At 38.8% G+C, this 26613-nt stretch overlaps 1 protein-coding gene across 1 annotated transcript in view; it reads right to left on the reverse strand.

Annotated features, from left to right (window-relative positions):
* Positions 1-10791: 10791 nt before the first annotated feature.
* SYNE1 (spectrin repeat containing nuclear envelope protein 1) overlaps positions 10792-26613 on the reverse strand; it is a 583464-nt gene continuing 567642 nt past the window's right edge. Inside the window, 5 exon segments of the mRNA XM_044001388.1 lie at positions 10792-11914; positions 21575-21633; positions 23239-23331; positions 24249-24461; positions 25539-25667. Coding sequence (XP_043857323.1) covers positions 11674-11914; positions 21575-21633; positions 23239-23331; positions 24249-24461; positions 25539-25667 — 735 coding nt within the window. The 3' untranslated portion in view covers positions 10792-11673.

Consider the following 26613-nt stretch of genomic DNA (forward strand, 5'->3'; position numbering starts at 1 on the left):
TGAGGCACTTTCCAGAATCTCCCAAAATTAAAAGCCTGAAAATGCTGGTCCTAACTCTCCTTACCTGAGTAAATCAACAGTACTATGGCAATTGGTGAAAGGGGTGAGTAACTTAATCATGCCTGGGGCCACTATAGCCAGTTGTTGTTCAATTGTTTCCAACTCTGTGTGAACCTATTTGGAATTTTCTTGGCAAAGATACTGAAGTGGTTTGCAATTTTCTTCTCTATTAGATCAAGCGAATCCATTTTGTCAGGCAAACAGAGGTTAAGTGACTTGCCCTGGATCACACAGCTAAGATGTATCTAGGGCTGAATTTGAACTCAGGTCTTCTTGACTCTGAATCAAGTCTTCTTTCCAATGATCCACCTTTATCTATAATATATAATATATACTAGAGCAAGTGAAGGCCCATATTTGAGGCTTCTTGCTGCTTTGTCACTTGGACCAGTCCTTTGCTGTGGCCACCCAGTTACCTGAACTAGACTAGGACCAGAGCTTCCACAGATTCCCTAGAGGGAATTTCCTAGAGGTCCCTATCCCATTCAGAGGAAAACAAAATCAAATCAGGAGCATAGCTAAATCCTATGTCAGAGCAACCATTGCTTATTGGGAAGTTTATGACCATCTGTTATTGTCCCATCACTAACAAATTCTCTCCTCCTCTAGAGATCCCTGTGATTTAGAATCAGAGGGTATCTAGGCAAAATTCCTGTGTCTTCCCTCTGGCTCCTTGATCTCGTATACCAATTCCCTACAGACCTATCTCTCCTGAGCCCCAGTCTTATTTGGCTTGACCTCTATATCATACCCTCTGGGGCCCCATCCTATTATTAACAAATTGGACTTTTATGTTTTACCTCTTCCTTCCACACTCTTAACATCTTCTTGCACTCACAGAAGCCTGGCTCTCACCAGAAGGCACCATTTCATTGCCACCCTCTCTAGTAATGGATGCATCTTTTCCCATACCCCCTCCACACATCCACAAAGGGATATTTCTACTCTTAATCTTTCTATCACCCATAATTTTTAGACCTCCATAATCTAGAAATCTGAAAATTGTCTCAAACTATCATCTCTGTACCCCACCATTTCTCCCTTTACTTCACTCCTCCCAAAATCTATTTTTTATCTTCATCATGATTTCTGGTTCATCCACCCCTCCTACTTTCCCAATTCATCAACCCTGCTCTTGCTTTGCATTATTCCCTTCACAATCTTGATCCTATAGCTAAATTCAACTTTGCACTCTCCTCTACCCTTAAATATCTTGTTGGCTTATCCTATGGACCCCTGACTGACCAGCATATTTTCTAGTCTCTCATCTTTCTTCAAGCAACTGTCTCCCCACTCTCTCAACAGACAATTTTGACTTCTACTTTTCCAAGAAAACATAAGCTATCTACTTTGAACCCTTCCTTCCCTGCAATTTTATACTTCAAATCCCCTCAACATCACCCCCTTTTTTCTCCATCTTTGTGCTAGTGACTAAGGAAGAAAAATCTTGGGAAAGCCAACCTAAATAATGTAGCTTTCAGGATTTTGCCCCTTTAAATAACACCTCCTTAATATCAATCTTCTGTCTTTTCATCCACTGCATCTCTACTGCCCACAAATATGCAGAAATCTCCTCCATCCTTTAAAAACAACAACAACAACAACAAAGCCTTCTCTTTGTTGAATCTATACTCATTGTCTCTGAGCCATTGTCTACTGCTCATTCCTCAAGTCCTTGTGATCTGTCTTCTGATCCCACTACTTAGCTAAACTTCTCAAACTTGATCTTTTCATTGCTAAATCAAATAGTCTTTCCTCAGACCTCATCTTTCTTGCAATGTTTGCCCTTATTGATTACTTAACCCCCACCTCCCAATTGCTCTCTCCTCCCAGGTTTGTCAAAGCACCAATCCTCCCTTAGTTCTCCCCCTACCTGTCTGACATCCTTCTTAATCTCCTTTCCATTTGTTGTAATCCATATCTCATCTCCTCTACATAGAGATTTCTTTTTTAGCCCTCTTCTCTTTCTACACTCTTTCACTTCACTTTGCTAGGTGATTTCACTAGTTCCCATGGATTCAATAATCATCTCTGTGCAGATACCTCCTGTATCTACATATTCAACCCTTTTCTCTCTCTTGAACCTAGTCCTCCATCACCAACTACCTAAATGAGTCATAGGTATCTCCAACTCAATATGCTACAAACAGAACTCATTGTCCTTCTCCCCAAATCTCTCACTTTTCTCAACTTCCCAATTTCTGCCAAAGTTAGGGACAACCCAGGTTCACAAACTCAGGGTTATCCCTCTACCCTTTATTCTTTCTTAACCCCTCATCTCTAGTCAATCATTTGGTTTTGTCTTTTCTACATGTACAACATGTCTGACTTTGATTTCTTTCTTTCCATTCTTCCAGTTACCACTGTGGTTCAGTCCCTCAACATATCTGGATTACTTCAATAGCTGGACTATTTCAGTATCACATTAATTGGTTTATTTTCCTCCAGTCTCTTCCCTTCCTCCAATATATCCTCCACATTCCTTGCCCCAAATTAATTTCATATAAGTGAATCATGCAAGCTACTTTCCATTCAAATTGGGCAGCTTCAGAATAGGGATCATTTCATTCTTTGTATTTCCATCATAATTACCCATATTTGTTGAGGTATTGGTCGACTGATCTCTGTACAGGTCACATCTACCCAAGAGAACGTGAGCACTTCCAGGGTTTAGCCCACCTATTTTTGTTGTTGTTGTTGTTGTTTTGTCTTTGTATCCCCATCAGCTAGCCCAATGTCTCAAAAGAAGTAGTAGTAGAAGTAGTTGTGGTGGTGGTGGTGGTAGTAGTAGTAGTAGTAATGCCTAACATTAATATGATGTGTACTATGTGCCAGGCACTGTGCTAAGTACTTTATAATAATCTCATTTGATCCTCCCAACAACCCTGCAAGGTAGGGGCTACTATTACCCTCATTTTACAGATGAGGAAACTGAGGCAAACAGGAGTTAAATGACTTGCCCATTGTTAAACAGCTAGTAAGTGTCTGAGGCCAGATTTTAAATGACATCTTCCTGACTCCAGGCCAAGTGCTCTATCCTAGCTGCCTAGTAGGCACTTATTAAAACTTAGTGAGTAACTGAATGGGATGGTATGAGAGGGCTTAGGATACACGCAGAAGGGAGCTGTTTTCTCATTTTGTGCAGGCAAAAAACACCCAAAAAACCAATGATCATGTTTCCCAAAAGGCATATAGGAATGGGAAGAGTGGGAAAAGGGGAGTGAGTAATGGATGGAGCTTGTCAACTAGGGAAGTGTGTTTCTCTCCTATGGATTCTCTCCTTGTTTTCAGTCTTGGACTTTCTCTCCTACTCAAATCAACTTTCAGGCACTCTACAGGCTTTCAATAAAGTTCTCAGAGACCAAGTCCAATAGCTGAGAAATGAGAAGAGGGAGAGAAAAGCTTTGGGAAGAATCCTTACGTTCCTTCACTAGCCCAATTGACTTAGGCAGTGCTATGATCCTTTTCCAATTCCAAAGCAGGAAGGAGCACTTAAAGGCCTATAGTTCAATCCGTGCCTTTACCAACCCATCCACCATAGGTAAAAGTGATACATCCTACTTTTAGAATTCTCATTCATTCATAGTCCATCCAATGCTAAACTTCTTCTTCTTCTTTTTTTTTTTTAGTGAGGCAACTGGGGTCAAGTGACTTGCCCAGGGTCACACAGCTAGTAAGTGTTAAATGTCTGAGGCCGGATTTGAACTCAGGTACTTCTGACTCCAGGGCCGGTGCTCTATCCACTGTGCCACCTAGCTGTCCCCAAACAATTCTTAACAAGAGGAAAGTGGTTTGTTGCAGAGCTGCCCAAATCCTACCTGCTGCCACTTAATCCCTGATGCTCCTAGCTTCAGAGGTCTATGTACTGTTATCCCTTTGCCTCCTCCCTTTGTCCAGGCCAGTTTTCAATGCTGACAATGAAAAATTATTCCTCTAAAACATGTCTTACTATAACAACAAAACAGTTAAGAGAAGTTGAAAGAGGAGAGATCTTCCATCAGAATATGATGGTACATTTAATGTAATGGTACACTTAATTGTCCCCCTTTCCTCATTTCCCCAACTAGGCATAGTCCTCTTCTTTTTTCAGCCTGTTTTCTTTCCCCGAGGTTCAAACCCCTTTCTGGTGGCCTAAGAGCCCCAAATTCTATTATCATATGCCAAATCCTAGAATGCTGGAGGTGGCAAAAATCCCATAGTAAAACCCCCTCATTTATACATAAGGAAGACATGAGAGGTGAAATGCCTTGTCCCAAGTCTCACAGATAATTAGTTAATTAGTTGCATAAGAGTGGTAGGTCCTGAAACTGGCTAGACCTTCTGGCTCTAAGTCTCCATGTTTCATGTGATGGTTTTCCTTATACTACTCTCTCTAGTCCCTGGTCACTATTGGTGGAGACCAAAACCAATCCGAACCAATTCATTCTTAGGTATCCTCAGGGCTCAGATGCCGGTTTTTGTTTTTATTTTGCTTTTCTTACCAGTGGCTTTAGCTCTATTTAAACAAAACACCAAAAAATACAAACTAATCAACCCTTGTCCAAACTTATTAACCTATTTAATGTAAATTCTTAGAACTTTTACTTTTCTCCCCAGCTTTAACCTTGAACCTTCTGTTATAGATAAAGTTATGTACAGAGAATGAAGAGGAGGAGGTAAGGAGGCAGCTGAGCCAGATTTTCTGAATCGTTCTCATTCTCATCCAGTCTAATTATTCAGCCTTGGCCTTTGGTGCCTGTTTTTACACAATAGCTTCCAGTAATCCAAGTCACTCTCCCTTGTTCCTATCTATGTCAGTTTATGCATCTGGTGACTATTGCTTCCAAATTATCTAGATATTCTATTACTTAACATTCATTTTGGAGTGGCAGGTTATGAATCCATCTACCTGAAATTCTCCCTTCTCTACTCAATAGCATGTTTTTTTGTTTGTTTGTTTTGTTTTGTTGTGGTGGCAAAGAACTGGAATCTAAGGATGATACTCATAAATTGGAGAATGGCTGAACAAATTGTAGTATATGAATCTAATGGAATATTATTGTGCCCTAAGAGATGATGAAAGGAATGGTTTCGGAGAAATCCGGGAAGATTTGTATGAACTAGTGCTGACTTTTCCATCTCAGCCTTTCTTCAAATGTTCCCCTTGCCACTTTTATCTCTTTTTCTCACTGGAAGTAGAAAGACCTGGAGTTTACTATTACCTTGATTTTTGAGAAATTAGCCATAATGATGTCTGACTTCCAGAGAGACAACCTTTCTGCACTAAAACATATGCCTTTCCTGTCGACCTTTAGATCCTACCCATATATTTCTGGTTATACAACCATGTTCTACTTTCTAATACCCTTTTTTTTTCTGGATTTAAAATTTTTTTAGTACCACAAAGTCCACACAGATTCCTTCTTCTTTTGGGTTGTTTGAAATTGCTCTTTCATTTCTAGCCCTTTCATGACCCTTGTTTTTTATCTTCCAAAACTACTGATTAACAACATCCTATTTGATGGATCTCATCTATCTATTTGATCATTTCTCTGGCCCTATCCTCCCCCTTTTTTAAAACCCTTAATTCACTTGGGGTTTCCATCCCTTGGGCCTGCAGTAGTAATACCTTCTCTTCCTATCAACTATATTAGAAATGAGTTCATGATAGCCATCACTTTCCCTTTATCAACCAAATACTTTCTCAGTTCTAGGAAGCATTTTGAGAAAAATGAAATTGTCCCCGCTTTTCTACAATGTTAGAATATCTAGAATAACTGCTGTTCACATGTGAGCACCTAACTATCCAATGAGGTGGGCAGTCTTCTGAGTTAGTGTCTCCTTCCCATCTGTATACTGGGTCTTGTTAGATAAATCATAATCTTGTGTAAAGTAGTGACTCCCAAGCTCCACTTCCTCATGACTCCCATGCTCATGTTCCAATGTTTTGTCACTCTAGTCAATTTTAATTAATGAAAAAGTCAACAAGACTTTGGGTTAGGATGTTTTTCATTTTGTATGGGCTCTCAGATAACTCTACTGGAGCTATCCTCTTCAAATTTTCTTAATCAATAACATATTCCTTTAAACCATGACTCATCAATGATGCAAAATGCCTCCACAACATAGCAAGTCAGTTCCTAGAAAAGAGACTGAGGAACACCCACTAGCTTATCACTGGCTTCAATTTTCCCATTATTTATGCTTGAATGTTGATTCTGTGTGTGTGTGTGTGTGTGTGTGTGTGTGTGTGTGTGTGTGACAATGACAGCGCTCCAGCTTCAGAAAAGATTCATACATCAGTCTTAATACTGAGCTGCCATGAAGTATGGTCCAGATGCATGGAGCAGAGGCTAAGGAAGAATAATCCCTCCCTCATGATATTATCATGGGATTTTCCCAGACTGGGTTCTATGAGAGCCCAAGTAGAATTTCACCTACCATTATGTCTACAAGCAGGGAGTCAAAAAGTAAGTAGCCAAACTGAAAGGAAAAGTAATTTGGTAGTGTACTAAGGAAGCCTGCTCAGGTTGATAGCTTCACAGGGTATAGATTGGGTTTTTAATAGCTTTTTAGGCTTGACTCAAGTACACAACTAATTAGTGGTATTCTGTGGTATAAATGGGGAAATGTCAAATTTTAGGTTTATAGGAGTTACTAAGATTAGGCTTATTACTGAGGGAAATGCCTTTCTCTGTAGTTAGTCTTATCAGAATTCTCTATATTGGCAGGAAATCACTAAGATGGTGGAGGTCCCTTTTAAAACAGAATCATCCTTGTTCACCCCATTGTTGCCAATAAAGGAGGGAAGTATAGTACAAACCCAGCCATTCTGTTAACTTGTTCTCTGAGGTTGTTTTATCTGGGGAGACCATGTTTACCCCAAACCCACAGTACTACTTCCTCCATACTACCGATCACAGTCCCAACACTAATGCCATCAGGACAAGAATGCTACTATCTCTCTCTACAAGAACAGTTCTGATTATCATTTCAGTTCCTCAGGAAATTTACATTTTTAGAATCAGCATAGATTCGGAGCTGCAAGGGTTGGGTTTTAGGGGTTATCTGGTCCTACTCCCTCTTTTTACAAATCAGGAAACAGAGGTCCAGAGACATTAAGTGTCTTGCCTAATGCTCCATAGGAAGTAAGTGGCAGAGTTGGGATTAGAAATCAGGTTCTCATACTCCAAATCCAGTATTTTCCAGTGCATGATACTATTTTCCTGGAATGTTGTTATATGAATTCATAATTACAGAGAGAATGAAGTTTCCAGATAAATCGTCATTCCTGGATGGGGAGACTAGGGAAAGCTTTAAGGAGAAGATGAAATTTAAGTTGGTCCTTGAAGACCAACTTAAATTTCTTACATTACTTTAGTTTTTTTATTATACCCCTCCCAGAAGATCTAATTCAACTCCTTTTTCTTCTTTCATTCCCTAATTGTAGGTGCTCCTCAAAGCTCCATACTTGAACCCTTTTGTATTCCCTACTTTTAAGAGAACCCATTCATTCTCACTGCTTCATTATCATCATCTTCACTTGGATGACTGCAAAACCTGTAGCTCTAGTCCTGGTATCTCACCTAAACTATGACTGGATGTCTCAGCTACCTCCTAGACATTTACACTTGAATGTCACACCTACCACCTTAAATTCAATGTCTCCCAGAACAAATCACTGAATACTTTCTCCCAACTGAGCTACCTATTCTGACCTATTTCTGCCAACAGCACTGTCATTTCTCTACTCGTCCAGTCTCTTAATCTTGGAGTCATCAAAGGGCATCTCCCTATTCCTTACCTATCTCCCCCATTCGAATAAACTACCAAGTTCTGTTTCTCCTACTGGTTTCTTCTTTTTTATTTCATATTGTCATTTCCCTAGTTTAGTCACTTATCACTTCATGCCTGGATTATTGCAGTAATCTAAAGGAATTGGTCTCATTGCTTTTTGTTTTGTTTTGTTTTTGTTTTTTAGTGAGGCACTTGGGGTTAAGTGACTTGCCCAGGGTCACACAGCTAGTAAGTAGTAAGTGTTAAGTGTCTGAGGCCAGATTTGAATTCAGGTACTCCTGACTCCAGGGCCAGTGCTCTATCCGCTGCACCACCAGCTGTCCCGGTCTCATTGCTTTTTAAACAGTCATCAACTGTTTTTGGCAGGTTGGTGAATAATGTTTCAAATGTGCAAAATGCATAGGATTATGAAGGAAAACAATTATATTGCAATAGTTATTAAAATATTTTTTAAATGTTCAGACTCCAGACTAACATTCCCTGATCTGAATGTCCTTCTTCTAACTTGTTACACATTACTCACTAAATTATTCCTTCTAAATTAGTGTTTCAATGGTATTTTCTTTGCCTATAAGTTAAAATACAAACTCCTCAGCATTCAGAGCCCTCCACGATCTGGTTTCAGTTTACCTTTACAGAGTTTATATTTGATACTAGAGGTAATGAGCTACTGGAGTTTACTGAGTGGTGGACAGAAAGGGTATAGAGATATAGTTAGACCAATGCTTTGGTAAAATCATTTTGACAGCTGAGTGAAGGATGGATGGGAATAGGGAGAGACTTGAGGCAGGGACATCATTTAGAAGACAATTGTAATAGTCCAGGCAAGTGGTGACAAGGGCTTGGTCTAGGTGGTTGCTGAGTGGAGAAAAGAAATGTATGAGAGATGTAGCTGCAGACCAGAATAATGGGTCTTATACTCTCTCTTTTTTTTTTTTTTGCATCCCCCTACTTTTCATGCAATGAATGGATAGCTGTTGATTGTTTTCATCTTTTAAGCCTAAAGCAACCTAACTTATTCCTATGGAAGTTTTGGTATAATGGAAAGAACACTGATTTGAAGGCAATAGATCTGGATTTCCATCCCATTACCATTTACTATTTATTTGACCTTAGGCAAGTGACTTCAATTCACTGGGATTCAGTTTACTCATTTGCACTATGAAAGAGTTGGATTAGATGATTGTTCTGGGAATCCTTAGCTCCCTTCTAGGCTTTTCTCAAGTGCTTCCTTTTATAAGAAGTCTTTTCTGATTCCCTCAGTTGTTAATCCCCTCACACTGAAAAGCATTTTTCATTTATATTATACATATTTGTATTTATCATATATAGATATATATGTGTATATATAATAATATATATAAAAAATTTACTAATCTGTACCCATATTGTCTTCTCTGTAGAGTGTAAGCTTCTTATGGTAGGAACTGTATAATTTTTGTCTTTTTGTTTCCCCAGTACCTTTTACTGTCTAGTTTAGTGTCATAAATGGCATTTAATGTGTATTTGTTAAATTGACTTGTATTGACTCAGCTTTCTCAGCTTGTATTCCTGTGACATATTATTAAATCTTCAGCCAGTACCCAGTTCTGAGTGATTAGGAAACATCTCTTCTGGGAGGCTAATCAAGTCAAACCACTTAGATATTTTTTACATTGGTTAGTAAGATCAGCATCTCACTGACATTAGCAACAAAGATCAGAGGTATAGAAGTTCCTATGCAGGCAGGGAAGAGGGAGATGGATAATTTTGAAATATAAGACACTTTGGAAAAAGGTAATTCTGGATGGAATGGGGAATTTGGGACAATTAGAGAGCATGAGTAACTTGGGGACCCTGGGTTAGTAGAAAAGGATTCTGAAGGGAGAAGGGAAGGCTCCAAACTCAAATTATTCTTTCTTTGCAGTAACTAACAATTCATATACCAAATATTTAGTAGAGCTGTCTTTCACAAGTAGGTGTGGGTTGACTAAAGTTGCCAAGGCATCAGTATAAGTTCAGAATGTGGAAACACTTGGTCTAACATCCTCAGCTCAAGCTAGTTCAAGTTCTCCATTTGAATTAGGTTGCCTTACCCAAAACCCACCTCTTCTTTGCTAGGGGAAAAGAAAGGAGAAGAGAAAAAAAGAAGACAAACTTCTTTAAGGTAAAATAGGAAATACTCACACCAGATGTCTGGAAAAAGTAGGTCAGACTCCTATTCTCTGACGACTGTCTTCCTCTTGGCTCTTGGTCCTTTCAGTTGTGACTTCCCATCCAATGTGTGTGCCTTGTATATATGTCTTATGAGTGTGTGTGTATGTATATATCTCTCCCTTCATTAAATATAAACTCCTTGAGAGCAGAAACTCTCATTTCTGTCTTTACACAGTGCCTGGCACATTGCAGACATTACTATTAACACCTATGATTCCATATCCTCTCTGTCTTCTCAGTACAGTATTTGTAAATTTCCCTATTCAAAAAGACCTCTACATTATATCTCCCTTGAAAGCCAAAATCTCTCATAGACCTTCATTCTGGAAAATATCATAATCTAAATAAAATAATATGTCTTTAAAATTGAAGCAGCTTGGAAACCATTGCTTCCCTCACCATCTCTATAATTTCTATCAGCCCCATTTCAGTTGTCACATTTTGAAAGAATGTTAGCTCCTTGATGACAGGGACCATCATCATCATCACTTTTTTAATCCCCAGAATTTATCACAGTTCTTGGTACATAGTAAGCCCTTAATAAATAAATGATTTTTTTTCTTCATTTGTTTTCTTCATCCATGGAACTAAAGCTAATTTCTAACATAGTCAGGTGACAATTTTTCTTTTAGAAAAGTAATGTTACTTTTATGATGACTACACATGTATATCTATATTTTTAAAAGCCTTTGCTGTCATATTTGTCCTTTACCATCATCCTAATGTGACTTTTTGTGAGGAAAATAAATAAAACATCTGTAGATCCACATGGTTATATTTTAATTTCCCCTGCTTAATCTTGAAACTTAGATTTTTTTCAATATTATCATTAAAAAAAGAACAGACAAATATTTTAGGGTATCTATAATAAATGCAAATAAATCAATACAAACAAAACTTGGCTTTAGCAAACTGTACATACATAAATATCTTCCTTTTTTTTACTTAACATTCAATAGTTTTTTTTCTCATAAAACCTTTCATGATCTTATTTATTACATCCAGTTTTCTTTAAACCTTTTTAAAAAAGTGCTTTTTAGATTTACAGCTTGTGCATCCCAAAGCAAAGGTTAGAACATCATGCCTGAAAAAGTAACCAAGGTAAAAAGTAAGCAGCTATTGAAGCTCTTTAAAACTGTATGGTACAAGATTCTAAAATCTCTTAAGCACTGGTTGATTTGTAGATCCCATGATACTGATAAGGTACTTTGGGATGATGGGCTAACAGAGCCTGGCAGCAGCACATAGGAAAGTTACTCTGACAAGGATAATAAACTCCTTGGCTATCCACAGAACCAGGCAAAGGCCAGGATTCAGGTGGCAAACTCTCCAGGCCACTGGCAGCTATTACTTAAGAGTCTTCTTAGTGCTAGGGTTCTGAGTTTGGACACTGAGGTTTCTTTCAAAATATTGGCTCTGTTCTGGTTCTCCCTCCTTATGACCTACTGCCAGTGTGATGATTTGCACACAGGATCTAGGAGATATAAGAAGCTGCCACCCTAAGTGCTTTCCACTTGGCAAAGGTCCTTTTTCTAGATGGATTTTAATTTTTTTCATTTGTGTATTTGCTTTTTTTTTTTTTGCCAGATTCTCCTGCTAACAGTACATGTACAGATGAATACTAGTCTTCTTCTGTCTATTTCATAGAGGAGGAGGGCCATTGGTATATCTGAGCATGGGGTGGAATGATCGGGCAAAATTATTGGAGAGGGCACAGCTGTAGTCCTCCTCAGACATTGGTACAAGGCAGGCAAGACCAATTAAGAGCAAAAGGAGAAGCTGAAGAGGTAAAGCGGCTCTGAGGACTCTGAGGAGGAAGGCCTGGCAGGATTGAGCTGGCTGGGTCTCAGAAGGGGAGGAAACGGAGCCACCTCTTATGGACCTGAGGAAAGAATCAACAGAGAATGAACAAAAACACTCGTAAGGGACATTGCTTCTTGGTTTGGTTACTCTTCCTGGAATCTACAGGAATATGCCAAATATAACTCAGCTGAGCAATTACCCGTCACTGGTTTGCAAAGAGCCCATGCTATTTTCCCAATACTAACAAAAGAGTTGTTTGGAAATTGTACTGATGCAAAATAAACATTTAATCAATCAACTAAAAAATAACTAATTAGAGGCTCAGATTCCAGTAATTTTTCCTCTTAATTCAGCAAAACATTTTCCATTAACAAAGCTCCATACAAATTAACCAGAAGAAATTAGCTAGCTGTAGAATAATTAAAGTATGAATATGTGAGGCAACACATATTGAGTCTGAGAATATAAGGGATATCTTACACAAGGTTACTCATCTTTAAATCTCATAAACAATCACCAGTACATGAAAACCCATGAAACAAGTACAAAAGTATGTCCCCAGCCATTTGGATACACCCATGAAAGCCTGATTAGGCCTAGAGAGTATACATCGTGATTTGATTTTGCACAGAATCAGCACCTTGCCCTGGCAAGCTTTCACTATAGGAATATAGGGTAATTGTTTTGTTTTTGTTTTTGACTATGGTGATTACAGATGCTAAATGCAATGACTATAATTGCTTTGAGTGTAGTTGGTAGGAGAGGAAAAGTTCACAGGTTTCAGGATCTCTTGGCAAAGTTCTTTTCTTGGCTATTGAATCTTGCAAAATGAAATTCTGATTTGGCTGCCCTAAGTCCTTGAGACTGACAATACCACTGCTCTGTTCTGTTGTTGTTGTTGATGACAATAATGATGGGGCAGATAATTAGTTCACTGAAGCACAACCAGTGGAAAGGACAAAGGAAATTATATAGCCTATTGAAGGTATATTATTTAAATAAAAGATATTCTATAGGGAGGCCACATCATTATTGTTCTAGCACCCTCTCCACCCCCCCCATAAAATATTCATCCTAGATGTAGATATTGTTCTTAAAATATTTAAGGAAACATTTTGAAGATGCAGAAAATGCTCAGGTATGGAGAGAAATATCCATAATGTGGAAAATGTAACTCATACATTCTTTTGGCTTCAATAAAGTCATTGTGGCTCAATTGTCTGTTTTGGAAAGGTTACTGTGTGTTCATAAACTAGCATAAAGGGGGTAAGGGAGTGAGAAAGGGGGTAAGGGAGTGAGGAAGGGGGAGGGGAGGGGAGGGGGGAGGGAGAGAGAGAGAGAGAGAGAGAGAGAGAGAGAGAGAGAGAAGAGAGAAGAGAGAGAAGAGAGAGAGAAGAGAGAAGAGAGAGAGAAGAGAGGGAGGGAGAGGGAGAGGGGGAGGAGGGAGAGGGAAAAGGAGAGGGAAAGGGAGGGGGAGAGAGAGAAGAGAGGGAGGGAGAGGGAGAGAGGGGAAGGGGGAAGAGAGAGAAGAGAGGAAGGGAGAGGGAGAGAGGGGGAGAAGGGAGAGGGAAAGTGTGGGAGGGAGAGGGAGAGGGAGAGGGAGAGAGAGAGAGAGAGAGAGCGCGGGAACAACAGAACACTAGTGTGGGGTATGTTTAAAATTAGCCCAGACTTGCCTTGGTGGAATGGAAACTAGGTCTTGCCCAGAGTTCTAACACTGGTCTAACAAACACAGCTGGGAAGGGGAACAGTGTGACTACTGTGGAAGCTCAGAGTGTCTATGGAACATCCCATACTGAAGTAGGGATCAAGAGACTTGGGGAGTACCAGCTCTATTTATCTGCTGGATATCCATGGGTAAGTTATCTTTTCTAGCTCTTAAAGTCTTAGTAAAATAAGGGATCGTACTAGATTCGAAAATTCAATTCAACAGACATTTATTGAGTATTTCCTATGTATGGAGGCAGTATACCAGGCACTAGATTTACAAAGATACACACATACACACAGAGGCCCTGTTCCCTAAAATGTCCAAAGTCTCTTCTAGCTCTAAGATTTTTATGATTCGATGAAACTTTTCTTCTTTCATTGATTGGACAAATTAAAGACACTTCATTTGAGTGTCCTGCTCTAAATCTTATGATTATATGAAAGAAGCAAAAAGAATGTTTGCCATCTACTGGTCAAACCAAGAACTGCTCTAGCATGAGAAGCAGGTGAAGTAAATTCATGCATGCGCTGTGCAAAATGATATACTGCAAAACTCTAGGAACTGTAATTCCATAAATATGGGTTATTCCATCTACCGACAGATTGAAACCTTTATAAAGTAGAAATTGATTTCTAAAAGTTACAGTGATCAGAAAATGAATCATCCTACAGCCAACCTTTTGAGCTTCTTGGTACCTAGCTAGGCTGGTCTACAAACTACAGCCATACCTAACAAAATGATTCATTCTGTGGAAATGTCACAGAGTATGATGACACATTAATAGACAGCAGGCAAGACTTGCTCTTTAATTTCAGCTTCTGAGTCATAGACTCAAAGAGTCTTCCAGCTAGAGATCTCTTGGGCCAATCCCTCATTTAACAGATGAAGTAAAAGAGGAGCACGGAGGAAACTGAGGATCATCGACAAAAGCCTTCATGTGAGGTTACACAGCTAGTTGCTGGCAGAGGCAGCACTATTACTCAGACCTCCTGACTCTGAGTCTGATGTGATCTCCAGTGCCCTTGGTTTAATTAGACTTGTTGGTTTGTGAAAGAACAGATAGGAGCTTCTGGCTCACATTTGTGACATGGCTTTCACATGGAGAAGGTGACAGAGAGTGATTGTCAAGAGTATATTCATAGCTCAAAACACTTGGAACCATCTGATTTTCCACTGATCAGACACTACTCCTATGTTCTGTCTCCATCATTAGAAAGTAAGCTCCTTGAGGCCAGGGCTTGTTTTTGCTTTTGTATCTCCAGTACTTGGCAGAAATACTAGAGCATGAAATGCTTTCTTCTTTCCTTCCTCCCTTCCTTTTCCCCTTTCCCTCCCTCTTTCCTTTCCTTCCTAATTATAGTCAGAGGGTTATTGGAGCAATGTTGCATTGGCCTTCCTTAAAGTATCCTTTAAATATGTGGGCTCAAGTGACAATGGATATTGAAATGAAGACTTTCTTCAGTCTAGACTGAATTGACAACTTTCATCAGTCTTCAGATAGATGATATTTCTTACTTAGAACCTGCTGATTATGGTCAAGTTAAGGGTCACTAGTAATACTGCAATTATTAATGTTCAACTAAAATGAAAGCTAATTTGTCATGATTCATTTATTTCAGAGGATTCTTAAGCAATCCAGAGATGGATCGATTGACTTATGCACAGAACGGGTGGTGAAATTTGTCTGACAGATTTGAATTAAAAGGGGGGGGGGGAAGATATATTTTCTTGGATGTTTAGGTCAAAGTTCAAGATCAAAACCAAGGTTGTACATTAAACAACAGTATGCTCTTGAGCCAGAAGAAAAAGTTGCTTATTCTTGTGTTATATAAAGTCATATATTGTAAAAAGCCCCCTGAAAGGACATGGCACATTTAACAGCATCAGAGCATTCCTTATTAAATTTCAATTAGACCAGGGCTTCTACTGTCTTAAGAATGCCAACACACTGAGAGTTAATGGGCTGAGGTAGGGACAAAGGGAACACAGAGTGCTTAATTACCTTCGGAGGAGTTGGCTTTCCTTGAAAACTGCACTTTACCCCTTTACAGAACTCCCCTCTCCATTTTTTTTTTTTTTGGAACCACTAAGGTCCGAGACTGACCAAAGTCACCTCTTGTCTATGGTGAATCGGGTTTTTACCTTTGTCCCAACAGGGTTAATGATCCTGGGGTGAAAAGTAATCTTTTAATATTTATCCTTGGCCTTAAAGACACCTGGGTTTCAATAGAGTTTGGGGAGGATTTCCAAGAGAAAGAACAAAGGCAGCCTTTTGACTAGCCTCTGGCCCCTTTCTTTCTTCTTCCTTTGGCACTGCTACCTTAATGGACATGGTTAGGGCTCTGTGTTTAGAATATGTCTGTAGTGACAAAATGAAATGGAAGCTGCAGCAAAAAATCTGATTGATGAAGACAAGCAAGAGAGTTCTAATCAAAAAAATTCCCCTTCCTCTCAATAGTAGGGTTTTAAAATTACCTGAAAACTGCTTCAATGTCCTATGTTACTTTATCAGTTTAAGTATGGGTCCAATGGGAAAAGCAAAACAGCACATAAGGGTGGATGGAGGCAAGAATTGAAAAAGACTTGTTTTGAAAAAAAGAGTTGTAATCAAGGAAATGAGAAGAATCCAATCTATTCCAATATCATTCAAACTAAAACACATTGCTAGAAGAGTTGTTAAAAATAATTTAGGGAACTTCATAACTTGTTAGATAACAGGGGAGATAGATTAAATAATTCATCATGAGAAAAAAATATGACAAATATGTCTGGAGAAACAGATGTGTGGTTCTGTTATATACAGATTTTTAGGAAAGGGGGCATCATCCCTTACCTATAATCACTCGTGGGAGCTATGTTGTTCAGAAACATAAAAACATTTTAGGGCAACCTGAAAGCTTGTCTATATTCTAATTCCAAACCCAGTATTTTATCTTGTTCCAGGGCTACCACAGTCCCACCATACACTTATCCAAGCTTCTGAATTGGTCCTTCACCACCTTGACCACTAAAATTCTTTATTTCCAGGGATGACTAAGATCTTGGTCTCAGTTGCTCTAGACTGGAAGTGTCAAACATATGAGGCCCATGACACTCCCAAGTATGGACTGAACCAGATTAAAATGTTACTGAGAAATTTTTAATGAAATAAATTAATTAATCAAAATATGTAAACATGGGTAGTTTTTGAAGCAACATGAGACCCGTCAGGATACTTATGTATGGCTTAGTGGCTCCCATTTCTAGTTGGGTTTGACACTAGTGCTGCATACAGTAGGGGTAAGGAATAGAGATTGGACCTATCAATTTCATGGATATAAGGAACTGCCCTGTTGAGGAAATTCCTTCTACTACCGAGATTGGCATCTTCTCTGAAATTTAAAGTCTTTGACAATTGAGAGGTTATGGTTAGACTTCCACAGGATCACATATGAAGCATATATCAGGGACGGAATTTGAATCCAGGTCTTCCTAACTCTGAAGGGAGGTTGCTAATCACTATACTACCCTGCCTCTTGAATCGTAGACAACAGCAACAATAATAGTTAGCATTTACAAAACATTTTAAAATCCACAAAGTGCTTTACAAGTATTATTCTCTTTTATCTTCACATGAACCCTGGGAGATAGTTGCTATTATTGCGCTTGTTTTACAGATGAGGGAAAGGAGATTGAGAAAGGCTAAGTGACTTGACCAGGGTTACATAGCTAGTAAGTATCTTAAGATAAGATTTGTATTCAGGTCCAGAACTCCATCCATCATACAACATTAGCTTTGTTAATAGACAATTATCATGGGAATTAAATTCCAGGTGCATTCTATGGAACTTTTGTTACTGTGAAGTTACTTCAACCACATAATGAACCTTGTAAGGTGCTTAACATTTTCAGGGAGTAGTTTATTCATCTGCTAGGAAATACAGAACAGTGGCAAGTGAGATAGATTTGGGATTCAGGGACACCTTTTCAATTTACAAGCTTTGTGAACTTGAGCAAGAAATCTGACTTCTCTGGGCCTTAGTTTCCTAACCTATAAAACGAGGGTGTTGGATTAGATAACATGTGAAGTGTTTTCCAGTTCACATCTGTGTTCCTATGATATTTTGGAAATTAATACAGTGAAGTATTAGTATAAATAATGAATCCAGGGAAATGGCCACATGTATTCAAAATCACCGTATTTAAAGTTATGATTAGGTAAAATATGGTTACTGGTTCCAGCCCAATGGAAATACATGGTGCAAATTTGATTAATGAGACCATATCTGGGGGAATTCATCATTCATATTACCGAGGACCTTGTTATAAGGTGAAACAGTGAAAGAGAAATGTATTGGAGCCTTACTATTTAACATTGTCATTAGGACTCAGTATAGAGGAAACCACCTTTTGAGTTTGACCCCACTGCTGTAGACAATAGGGAAAGAGAGCTGGACCAGTGATTTTAATGGTATAAAGAAGTGCCCTGTGGAATGTTGTTAGCTGTTAAATAATCTTTTTTTTTTGGAATGTTAATAAATGGGCTTTCTGCATCAGCTTTTACTGAATGTCACTCTCTAGCAACCAGTTTTTATGGTGAGATTCCAATGTGAGTCTATCTAAACATAGTATAGCTGAATTCATGTATAAACCATCTGTAGTCAGTAGTCATCCTAAGAGATATTTTTTTTGTTTTTTGTTATAGAATAGCGTGGAATAGTGGAAAGAATACTGATATTTGTACTTCAAGGACATAGGTTTGAATCCATGTTTTCTCACTTATTCTACCTGTATAAGCTTGGGCAAATCACTTAACTTTTCTCATTTCCTTATTTATAAAATGAGGGGGCTGAACTAGTTCACCTCTAAGGCCACAGGCTTTAACATATAAGCACTAACCAGGCCTAGAATTTGGACAGAATTGTATGAAAGAGACTGATTGCCACATCAGAAATTGAGTCTAATTCATTAAACACAATATGTTTTTGTTTGTTTTTATTTTTTGGAGACTAGTTCTCCCTAAATCACCCAGGCTGTGAGTGCATCATCCGCTGATATGGGCTCAGTCCTACTACTGATCATCACAGAAGTTTTGACTTGCTGTTTTTCACCCCTTATTAAGTAGGCAAGTGGCCCCATGTTCCCAGGAGGCTGTGCACTTCATTGGCTTGAGCCCTATTATTGCTCAGAACTCCTGAGCTCAAGCAAGCCTCTGTCTCTCTACTTGTAGGGACTAAAGGCATGTGCCACCATGGCTAGCAACATTATGTGTTTTAAAATAACTATTGCTAGATAAAATTTCTCACCATAGATAAGAATGCACACAGTTTTTCAATGGTCTTAGAATCTGAAGTGAAAAGGGTAAGTTGTGTGTGTAGGGGGGGGGAGAAGAGGTGGGAGGGGGGCGGGGACAGGACTCTCATCAATTAATTCAGCATAACATTCACTATGAATCCTGGATTCATTAAATCTTCTAGCTGTGTAGTAGACTTAACCAAATACCATGCTCATGGAGCAGACACATAATGACAAGACTAAACTGAATTGCACAGATGACAGACACTGACAAACAAGGAAATGATATTTGACTTCAAACAAAAAATTCTACACTAATCGCTGATCCTGCCCACACCACCTCGTAGCTCAAATTAACAAAAAAAGTAAAAAAAAAAAAAAAAAGCAAACATCTCAAAAACAAAAAAAACCCCAAACCTGGTTTATAATTTCCTACTCTAAACTTCCAGGGTCAACATTCCTAAATTGTTGGGGCTTTCTGTCTGCCCTAACTACCATAACCTCTCAAGTTTGCTGATCCAGGGCAAGATCAAATACGAAGTACTCTGATGTGAAAATATTCCAGAACAATGTGACAGCATGTACTGTGAGTTAATCCTTTCCCAGCAGGAGCTGCATTCATTGCCCACAGTGGGTGCACCCCAAACAGCGGCGCCAATGAGTTAAAAAACCCAATCTACTTCAACCACAACCTGTCTGCCTAGTGTGTTTGATTAAGTTTACCATTCAGGTGAAACTCGTTTGTATTCCATGCCTGTCTGAGTAACAAATTGAGCATTGTGTTGTACTGCTAAGGAGATGTGTTAATAAATAGTGCTGGACAGAGCTGATCTGAAAGGTGCCGCGTGGATGCCCCAGCTAGGAGGGCGGGGTGGGGGGGGCTGTTCCCCAAGCTGCAAAGCACTGGTAAGATGCATGTTGAAGCACCCGCTCAGCCCTGCACATAGAGACGCCTGAAATCCTGAGAAGAAATGTGGGGAGAGGGTCCGGGGGGAGGTGGGGTGGAACAAACTAAATTTCCACCTGTGCTCCAAGGTCAATATATATCTATGTCTGCCCGAATTTAGCTTCTAGTTTTCATGGGGAAGAAGCGGGGAAACCATCTTGTGCTGTAACTTTGTAACCCTCCTCTCCCACTTTTGTCTGAGCCACACACTTGCTCTTGTCTCAAGAGTAGCAAAATGTTCTCCAAGCTGAAATCAATGATGCATCACTTTTCTTTGAGAGGGCTGAGTTGTGTGTGGGGGATGGGGTAAGGGGAAGGAGAGGGAACCCACAAGACATTGTTGGCCAGTAGGGCACTGCTACTGCAAAGGCACTACTGTAGGGCACTACTTTATTGCAGAGGCTGGTGAATCCATCATGGGTATTGTGAACACAACCAAGGAAGAATAATAGCTAACTCTCAAGGTGCCAGAGCTGCGTTTTGCCAATTGTATTTACTAATTGCTACTTTGCTAGGAAAATCTTTGTGTTTTCCAATCAAATATAGGTATGTATGCATGTTTGTGTACATATATATATATGTATATATGTATATACACACATACATCTATCTATGGATCTGTTTCTGTATCTTCTAATAGAGAGGGATACATGAAAATATCATCTAATTTCAATACTTCGGGGCAGCTGAGTGAGAATTCTCATATACAATTGTCACAACTGGCAAACTGAAAATCTCAAATAAGGATTATTTACACTTTTAGACTTCCTCCTATCCCTCCCCTTAGGAATTCAGAGTTCTGTTATGGCCCAGATAAACTCCCAGGCAGCTGAACTGTTCTAACAGTGAAGTACCTAGGAGTGGAATTTGGAATTGGCTAGGAGGACATCATTTTCTCTTTCTCTCTTTTTAAAATTGTCTGGGGTTGGGGGAGGGAGAGGCATGAACTGATCAGTGAAAGAGTGAAGGAACACAGACACATCACACCAAAGAGGAAGAATGCAAAAGCACTGTTAGCTGCAGAAATGATAAGACTGCTGGAGACAAGGTGGAAAGCAAAAAGCGGCAGTTGTAAGTCTGCTCTCTAGTGGTCACAGAGTAGTGGACACTGGGCTTGCTCCCAGAGTGAAGCAGATGCAAGCACTCTGCTGAGGGTCAAGGACAGTTAGTGACTTAATGTGTTGACTGCAGAGGAGCTGAAGGCAATGCCAAAGAGATAAGGTGCTAAGGATTTTTAGATGAAGTTACCCAAATTCTGACTTTTCATTTTTTAGAATCTCAAGAACCCCAAACCCACAAACTGAATAAAACGTTAAAAAAAAAATCAAAAGCTTGGGGGGGGTGTTAGTATGCTTTATTCAGACTTGTGGGTTCTGTAAATGGTAAAATATTGCATTGTTCTATCACCTGTCTTAATGTAAAATCTAGAACTAAGAGGATGATAAAAATTCTTTGCCATGAATTGCATGGTGTTATGTTCTAGTCAGCTACCTGGTCTCTATGTTACAAACAGAAAGGCTCACCATCTGGCAAAGTATATCAGAATGGTGTCCGTGTTGGGGAATGATTTTCTTTTGTGCATGTGAGGACCAAGAGCTTTTTTGCTGTAAAATTCACAAGTATTTAAGTATTTATAAGGAAACCCAAACTTTTGTCAACCTGCTTACTGAGGACAAGGGTGTTTCTAAAATAAATCATCCCTTTACTCCTCTGAGGGCAGATTATAATGCAGGCTGACCCCAATTAGGGCATTTTCCATCATCCTCTTGCAGTTCTAGAACAGTGTGGAAACCAGGAGAATAAGGTACCTGCTATGTGGATTGTTGACAGAGGGTCCAGGCTGTGAGAGACTACATTTGCCCCGTGGCTGTTTGCAATGAACAGGGGGTAAAGAAAGAAGAATGTTCAGTCCAGGCAAATAAAGACAAGCTACTGATGAAAATTAAACTAAAAGTGCAGCAAAGGAAAACACAAATCAAATGAAGTGATCAATACCCATGAACCAAGGAAACTGGCTTTTCTTCTATTGAACAAATGAAATGAATGTCCAATTGCTTAGCAGTTATCCATGAACTTTATTACTCAAATTACTTCCACAGTAGTGGTACAATTTTGTTTTTAGAGTCAAATGTTTTGGCGTAGGCTATAGATGATTCCACATCATTAAAGAAGTTCTGAGTATTCATCTATGCCATTTTTCAAGGTAAACAAAAGACCTTTACAGTCTGGTCTGGAAAATATGAATTTGGACACATATGAATGGGGTTGTAAAGCACATAAACCAAATAGCCAGATGATAAAGATGAACATAATAGATTTCTAGTTGGCATGTTTTTAACTAAATGCTTCCCCACTTAAATTTTATATGAATTCACTTCATTATCTCATTCAGTTATATTTTTCATCTTCTAGCATGTTGGGGTATTCATTTTTCCCTTCTTGGTAGATTAATAAAACAACATAAGGTTGCCTGTTAAAAAACAAACAAGTTAAATATTCATTCTAGAGGCTGAAGTGGGAGTTACTGAAAAGCCAGTGTTCCTTCACATTCTGAAACTAGGATCTACAGGAAACTAGTGAATGTTGCAAAAATTAATTAAAAAAAAGATCATAAAGTTCACCAGGACAGAACTTAAATGCTTATAAAAAGTGCAAATGAAATCAATAGTATTCTAAGAATTAAGGAAAATGGGATAATAATAAAAACCAATGGAACTGTAAAGCAGGACAAAAAAAAATCTCTTGTTACATACAAAGATCAAGGTATAGAGGGCAGCAGGGACAGAATTAGCTTTTTTTTGTTTGTTTTGATTTAATTTTCATTTGTTTTAGTGGTGCCCATGGGCAAATCAGGGTCACCTACAACAATGTAGTGTGGTCCCTTGGACAGGGAGCCATTACTCATTCACAAGTCTTCTAGGCCACAACCCAGGAGCAGCTTTGGAGAATAGCTTACCTGGTCACTTAAAGAATTTAAAAACCTTATAAGACACATTTGGAAATAGTTTTATAAAATCATTAGGCTCAGCAATCAAGAGCCTTATTAATACATAAAAAAAGTTTTGATGAGACTTTTTTAGGTGGCAGCCTAATCTTTTAGCTGAAAAAAGAATGGCAAAGGGGTGAGGAGAAGACAAACAAAAGGGCTGCCCAAGGGACAAGTGAAGACCCTTCTAGAACTGGTCATTTGAGTAACAAAAATAGCCTGCATACCAGCCACACTTTGAGCCCTGATTTTTTTTTTAATTTAAAAATAAAGATACCATCTTCCATTACTGTTTTCATGCAGGGTAGAAATGCAGCAGGACTGAGGAAGCAATATTAAACTGTAGGAAAACCTCTTGTGGAGGAAGGGGAAGACACCTTTTGCTTTTCCCTCAAGAAAATGCTGTGAACCCTGTTGTTTGAAAATACTGTTATTTCCTAGTGTTTCCTCTCTAGAGCTGATAGAAGATAGTCAGTATTCATTTACCGTTTTTTGTCTGTTTGGGGTGCTTCTTCCTGATACAGGACTCACAGATCCTGAGGTGTCCAGTTCATCAGCAGAAGACCAAGAGGATAAATCCTATGTGTAAGATTGAATTTGATTAGAAAAATCTCAGGAATCTCTGAATATCACCATATCCCAAGGGAATCTGATTCTGAGCACATTTTAATAAACTACAGATTCTAATAGTGAGGTCCTTAGGAGTGGAATTTGAAATGGGCTCTGAAGACAGTCTATTTTTCTTGAACATTTTATAGGCCAATTTATTATCTTAAAAATTATTTTCAACTCTACTGGGGATTTTATGATTTTATGTTGTAAAACAATAAGTGTAGCTTGTGAAAGATGACAGACTTACAGCTAAGCACTGGTTTATACCCTGAGGGAATCTCTCTCATCTGGGCTTTGTGACAAACTCACCTAGTAGTCCATTTGTGCTGTCAAGGATATTATGTTATTTCTGGCATTGCTATTATTTATGTGCTTATAAAAGAATAAGAGATCTTGTATGCTCATGACAGGAATTCACAAATGAATCTTTTTTTTTTTTTTTACATAAATGAATCTTTTAACCACACCTTTTCTCCCTGCCTCCCTCCATCACTTCTCCTTCCCTCCCTCTCTCTATCTTTGTTTTTTTTTCAAAAGAAATTCATTTATCAGCCCTAGAGGAGGGCAGGTACTTTGTATTCTATAGCTAATCAGTTCTTTCATAAAGAGAAAAAGAAAGGACTGGTTCAACTCTCTGGTAGAACTTTTACTTCTAAGGTGCTTATACATAAAAAATATAGTTGGGCTCTGTTACCACTCTGAGTAAAAAAGTATTTCTTTTGGACCTAACAAATTACTAAGTCTATTCTATCAGGCCCTTCCCATTCTAATAAATATTTTTGATATTGCTGGTTTTAGAGACACTTTCAGTTTAAATGGACACAAACTATACAGCAACTGAAGGAGAACTAAGCTGTTTGCATATTAATGAATCCGAGACTTACCAGTTGACTGCTTGATATATCTAAGATCTTCTCGAGGTCCTTGATATGACGACTAACCTCTTTCAAGAGAAGTTTAAGTCGATTTCCAATGACATGGACTTTTTCTTTGGCTTCCAAGCAGTCTTTTCCTTCCGCATTAACTAAGAGTTGGCAGGACATGTCTTGCAGTGACGCCACCTTTAGTTGGGACTCCAGCAACTCACGTCTGATTTGCTATTTACATAGTAAAATATCATTTTTTCCTCTATGAATTTTCAATGAATATAGAGTTTCCTAAAACTTGGGATAGCTCTTTAATCTAGGACAGTTCTGTGCCCATGCAATGGAATGTCACACATGCAAACAGTAATGTAACGTGACACAGTAGTAACGGTGCTGCTTGAGTTGGGAGCAAAGAGTACCAAATGCCCTTCTCAACTTACTCTATGATCTTGGGCAAATCACCACAACTATCCCACCCTCAGATTTTCTGTGTGAAAGATGGGGATAATGATCCTACCTACCTCACAAAGCTGTTGTGGGGATCATATTTGTCAATTAACATTTTTTAAATATAAAAGCATTATATAGATGCATGCTATTTTACTATAAATTTATTTGTATAAAAAACCTTTAAACTGTGAATATAGAAATTATTCAGGCCAATTCTGTATTCCCAATATAGTCAAACATTTTTAAGATGGAGTGGAAGATTCACCATTCACCACTTAATGACTAATGCTGGCTGAAGGAGTGAGGGTGTTCCCAGTGAAGTCAAGTAGGCGTGTGTTCTTTTCTTGGATCTGTCTAAACTCCAGAGGTGACCATTAGCATCAATAATGCAGGGGAAAATGCAGTAGTAAAACTATGTAGTTTCCAAGCTCTGTATTAGCATCCAATTGATAGTTGCTAAGTTCTTAGGTTAAGTTAATAGGTTGTAAATGAGAGATAACCTTTTCAGGGATGCAGAAAGTTGCTAGCATAAAAACCCATTTTCTCCTAATGGAACACAAGAATTCAATGCCACCAAAATACACTTCTCCCTAACCCTCCACCCTCTCCCATATAAATGAGTAAGAGAAAGAGCGGACACAGGTATTTTATAAATTGAACCAAGAACTCTGAAACTCAATTCCAGTTATAGAAGGTGGCATCTGCTGTGGATATTCTTAGCTGTAAAAAACTAAAAGGGATTGATCTTAGAGACCAAAGTACAAAGGATAGAATGCTGGATTCTGCATTCTCTTTTTTTCCAGTGCAAGGGAGAGACCTTTCTGAATCATCCCCAGAGGCTAGAGTCAAACATCCTACCATAAGCATCTTGTGTTGGTCCTGAAGTACTTCTGAATCAAGGTTTGGATTAATAGGAACTATTTCATTTTTTCTTCTGTCAATGTTCTCCAACCACAGAAGCAATCCATGGCTCATTTCATGGAAATCCTATAAAAAGAAGGAGAGAATCTGTAATGACCTTGAGCAATGCTATTATGACTGCTCTCAACCCAACTGCCCATATACCCACATCTACACAAAGACTTGAGTCACATCTCTCTTCTATAAATTGATGCAACTGATTAGTAATGGACCACCTTCTCCTAGACTATTTTAATGGCAGGCATATCATTCTTTCTGAACACTAGATTATTATTACTGTCCTAACTCACTAAATGATTTGAAAGGGTTACTGTTTCTCTTAGTATATCTAACTTATTTTATTGTTTAGTTGTGTCAGACTTTTTATGGACCCATGGACCATAACTGTCTATGGGTTTTTCCTAGCAAACATGGTAAAGTAGGTTGCCATTTTCTCCTCCAGTGGATCCTTTTGTCAGGCAGTCAGAAATTAAGTGACTTGCCCAGGGTCACACAGCTAGGAGGTGTCTGAAACTGGATTTGAATTCAGGTCTTTCTGATTCCAGGCCTGGTGCTCCATCCACTGAACCATCAGCTGCCTCATCTAATTTATTACCTACTTGTAATTTAGATACAGGGAAACTGGAAATGTACACATTTAATGGCTAAAAGAAGAGTACTTATATTTAGATACCAAGGAGAGAAGAGATTCTCCTCTTCATTTATTCAAAGCTTATCTCACCTTTAAAACACCAATATCCTTTTAGGTACACAGGATCTGAACCACTCAAAGTCATCCTCAACTTTTCCTTCACCCTTACATCTTAAACATTTTTGGGGGGTGGAGCAATGAGGGCTAAGTGACTTGCCCAGGGTCACACAGCTGGTAAATGTCAAGTGTCTGAGGCTGGATTTGAACTCAGGTCCTCCTGAATCCAGGGCTGGTTCTTTATCCACTGAGCCATCTAGCTGCCCCCACATCTAAACATTTACCAAGTTCTATTAATCCTGCTTCTCAATATCTCTTGCATCT

This window comes from Dromiciops gliroides, chromosome 4, assembly GCF_019393635.1.
Source record: "Dromiciops gliroides isolate mDroGli1 chromosome 4, mDroGli1.pri, whole genome shotgun sequence".
Lineage (NCBI taxonomy): Eukaryota > Metazoa > Chordata > Mammalia > Microbiotheria > Microbiotheriidae > Dromiciops > Dromiciops gliroides.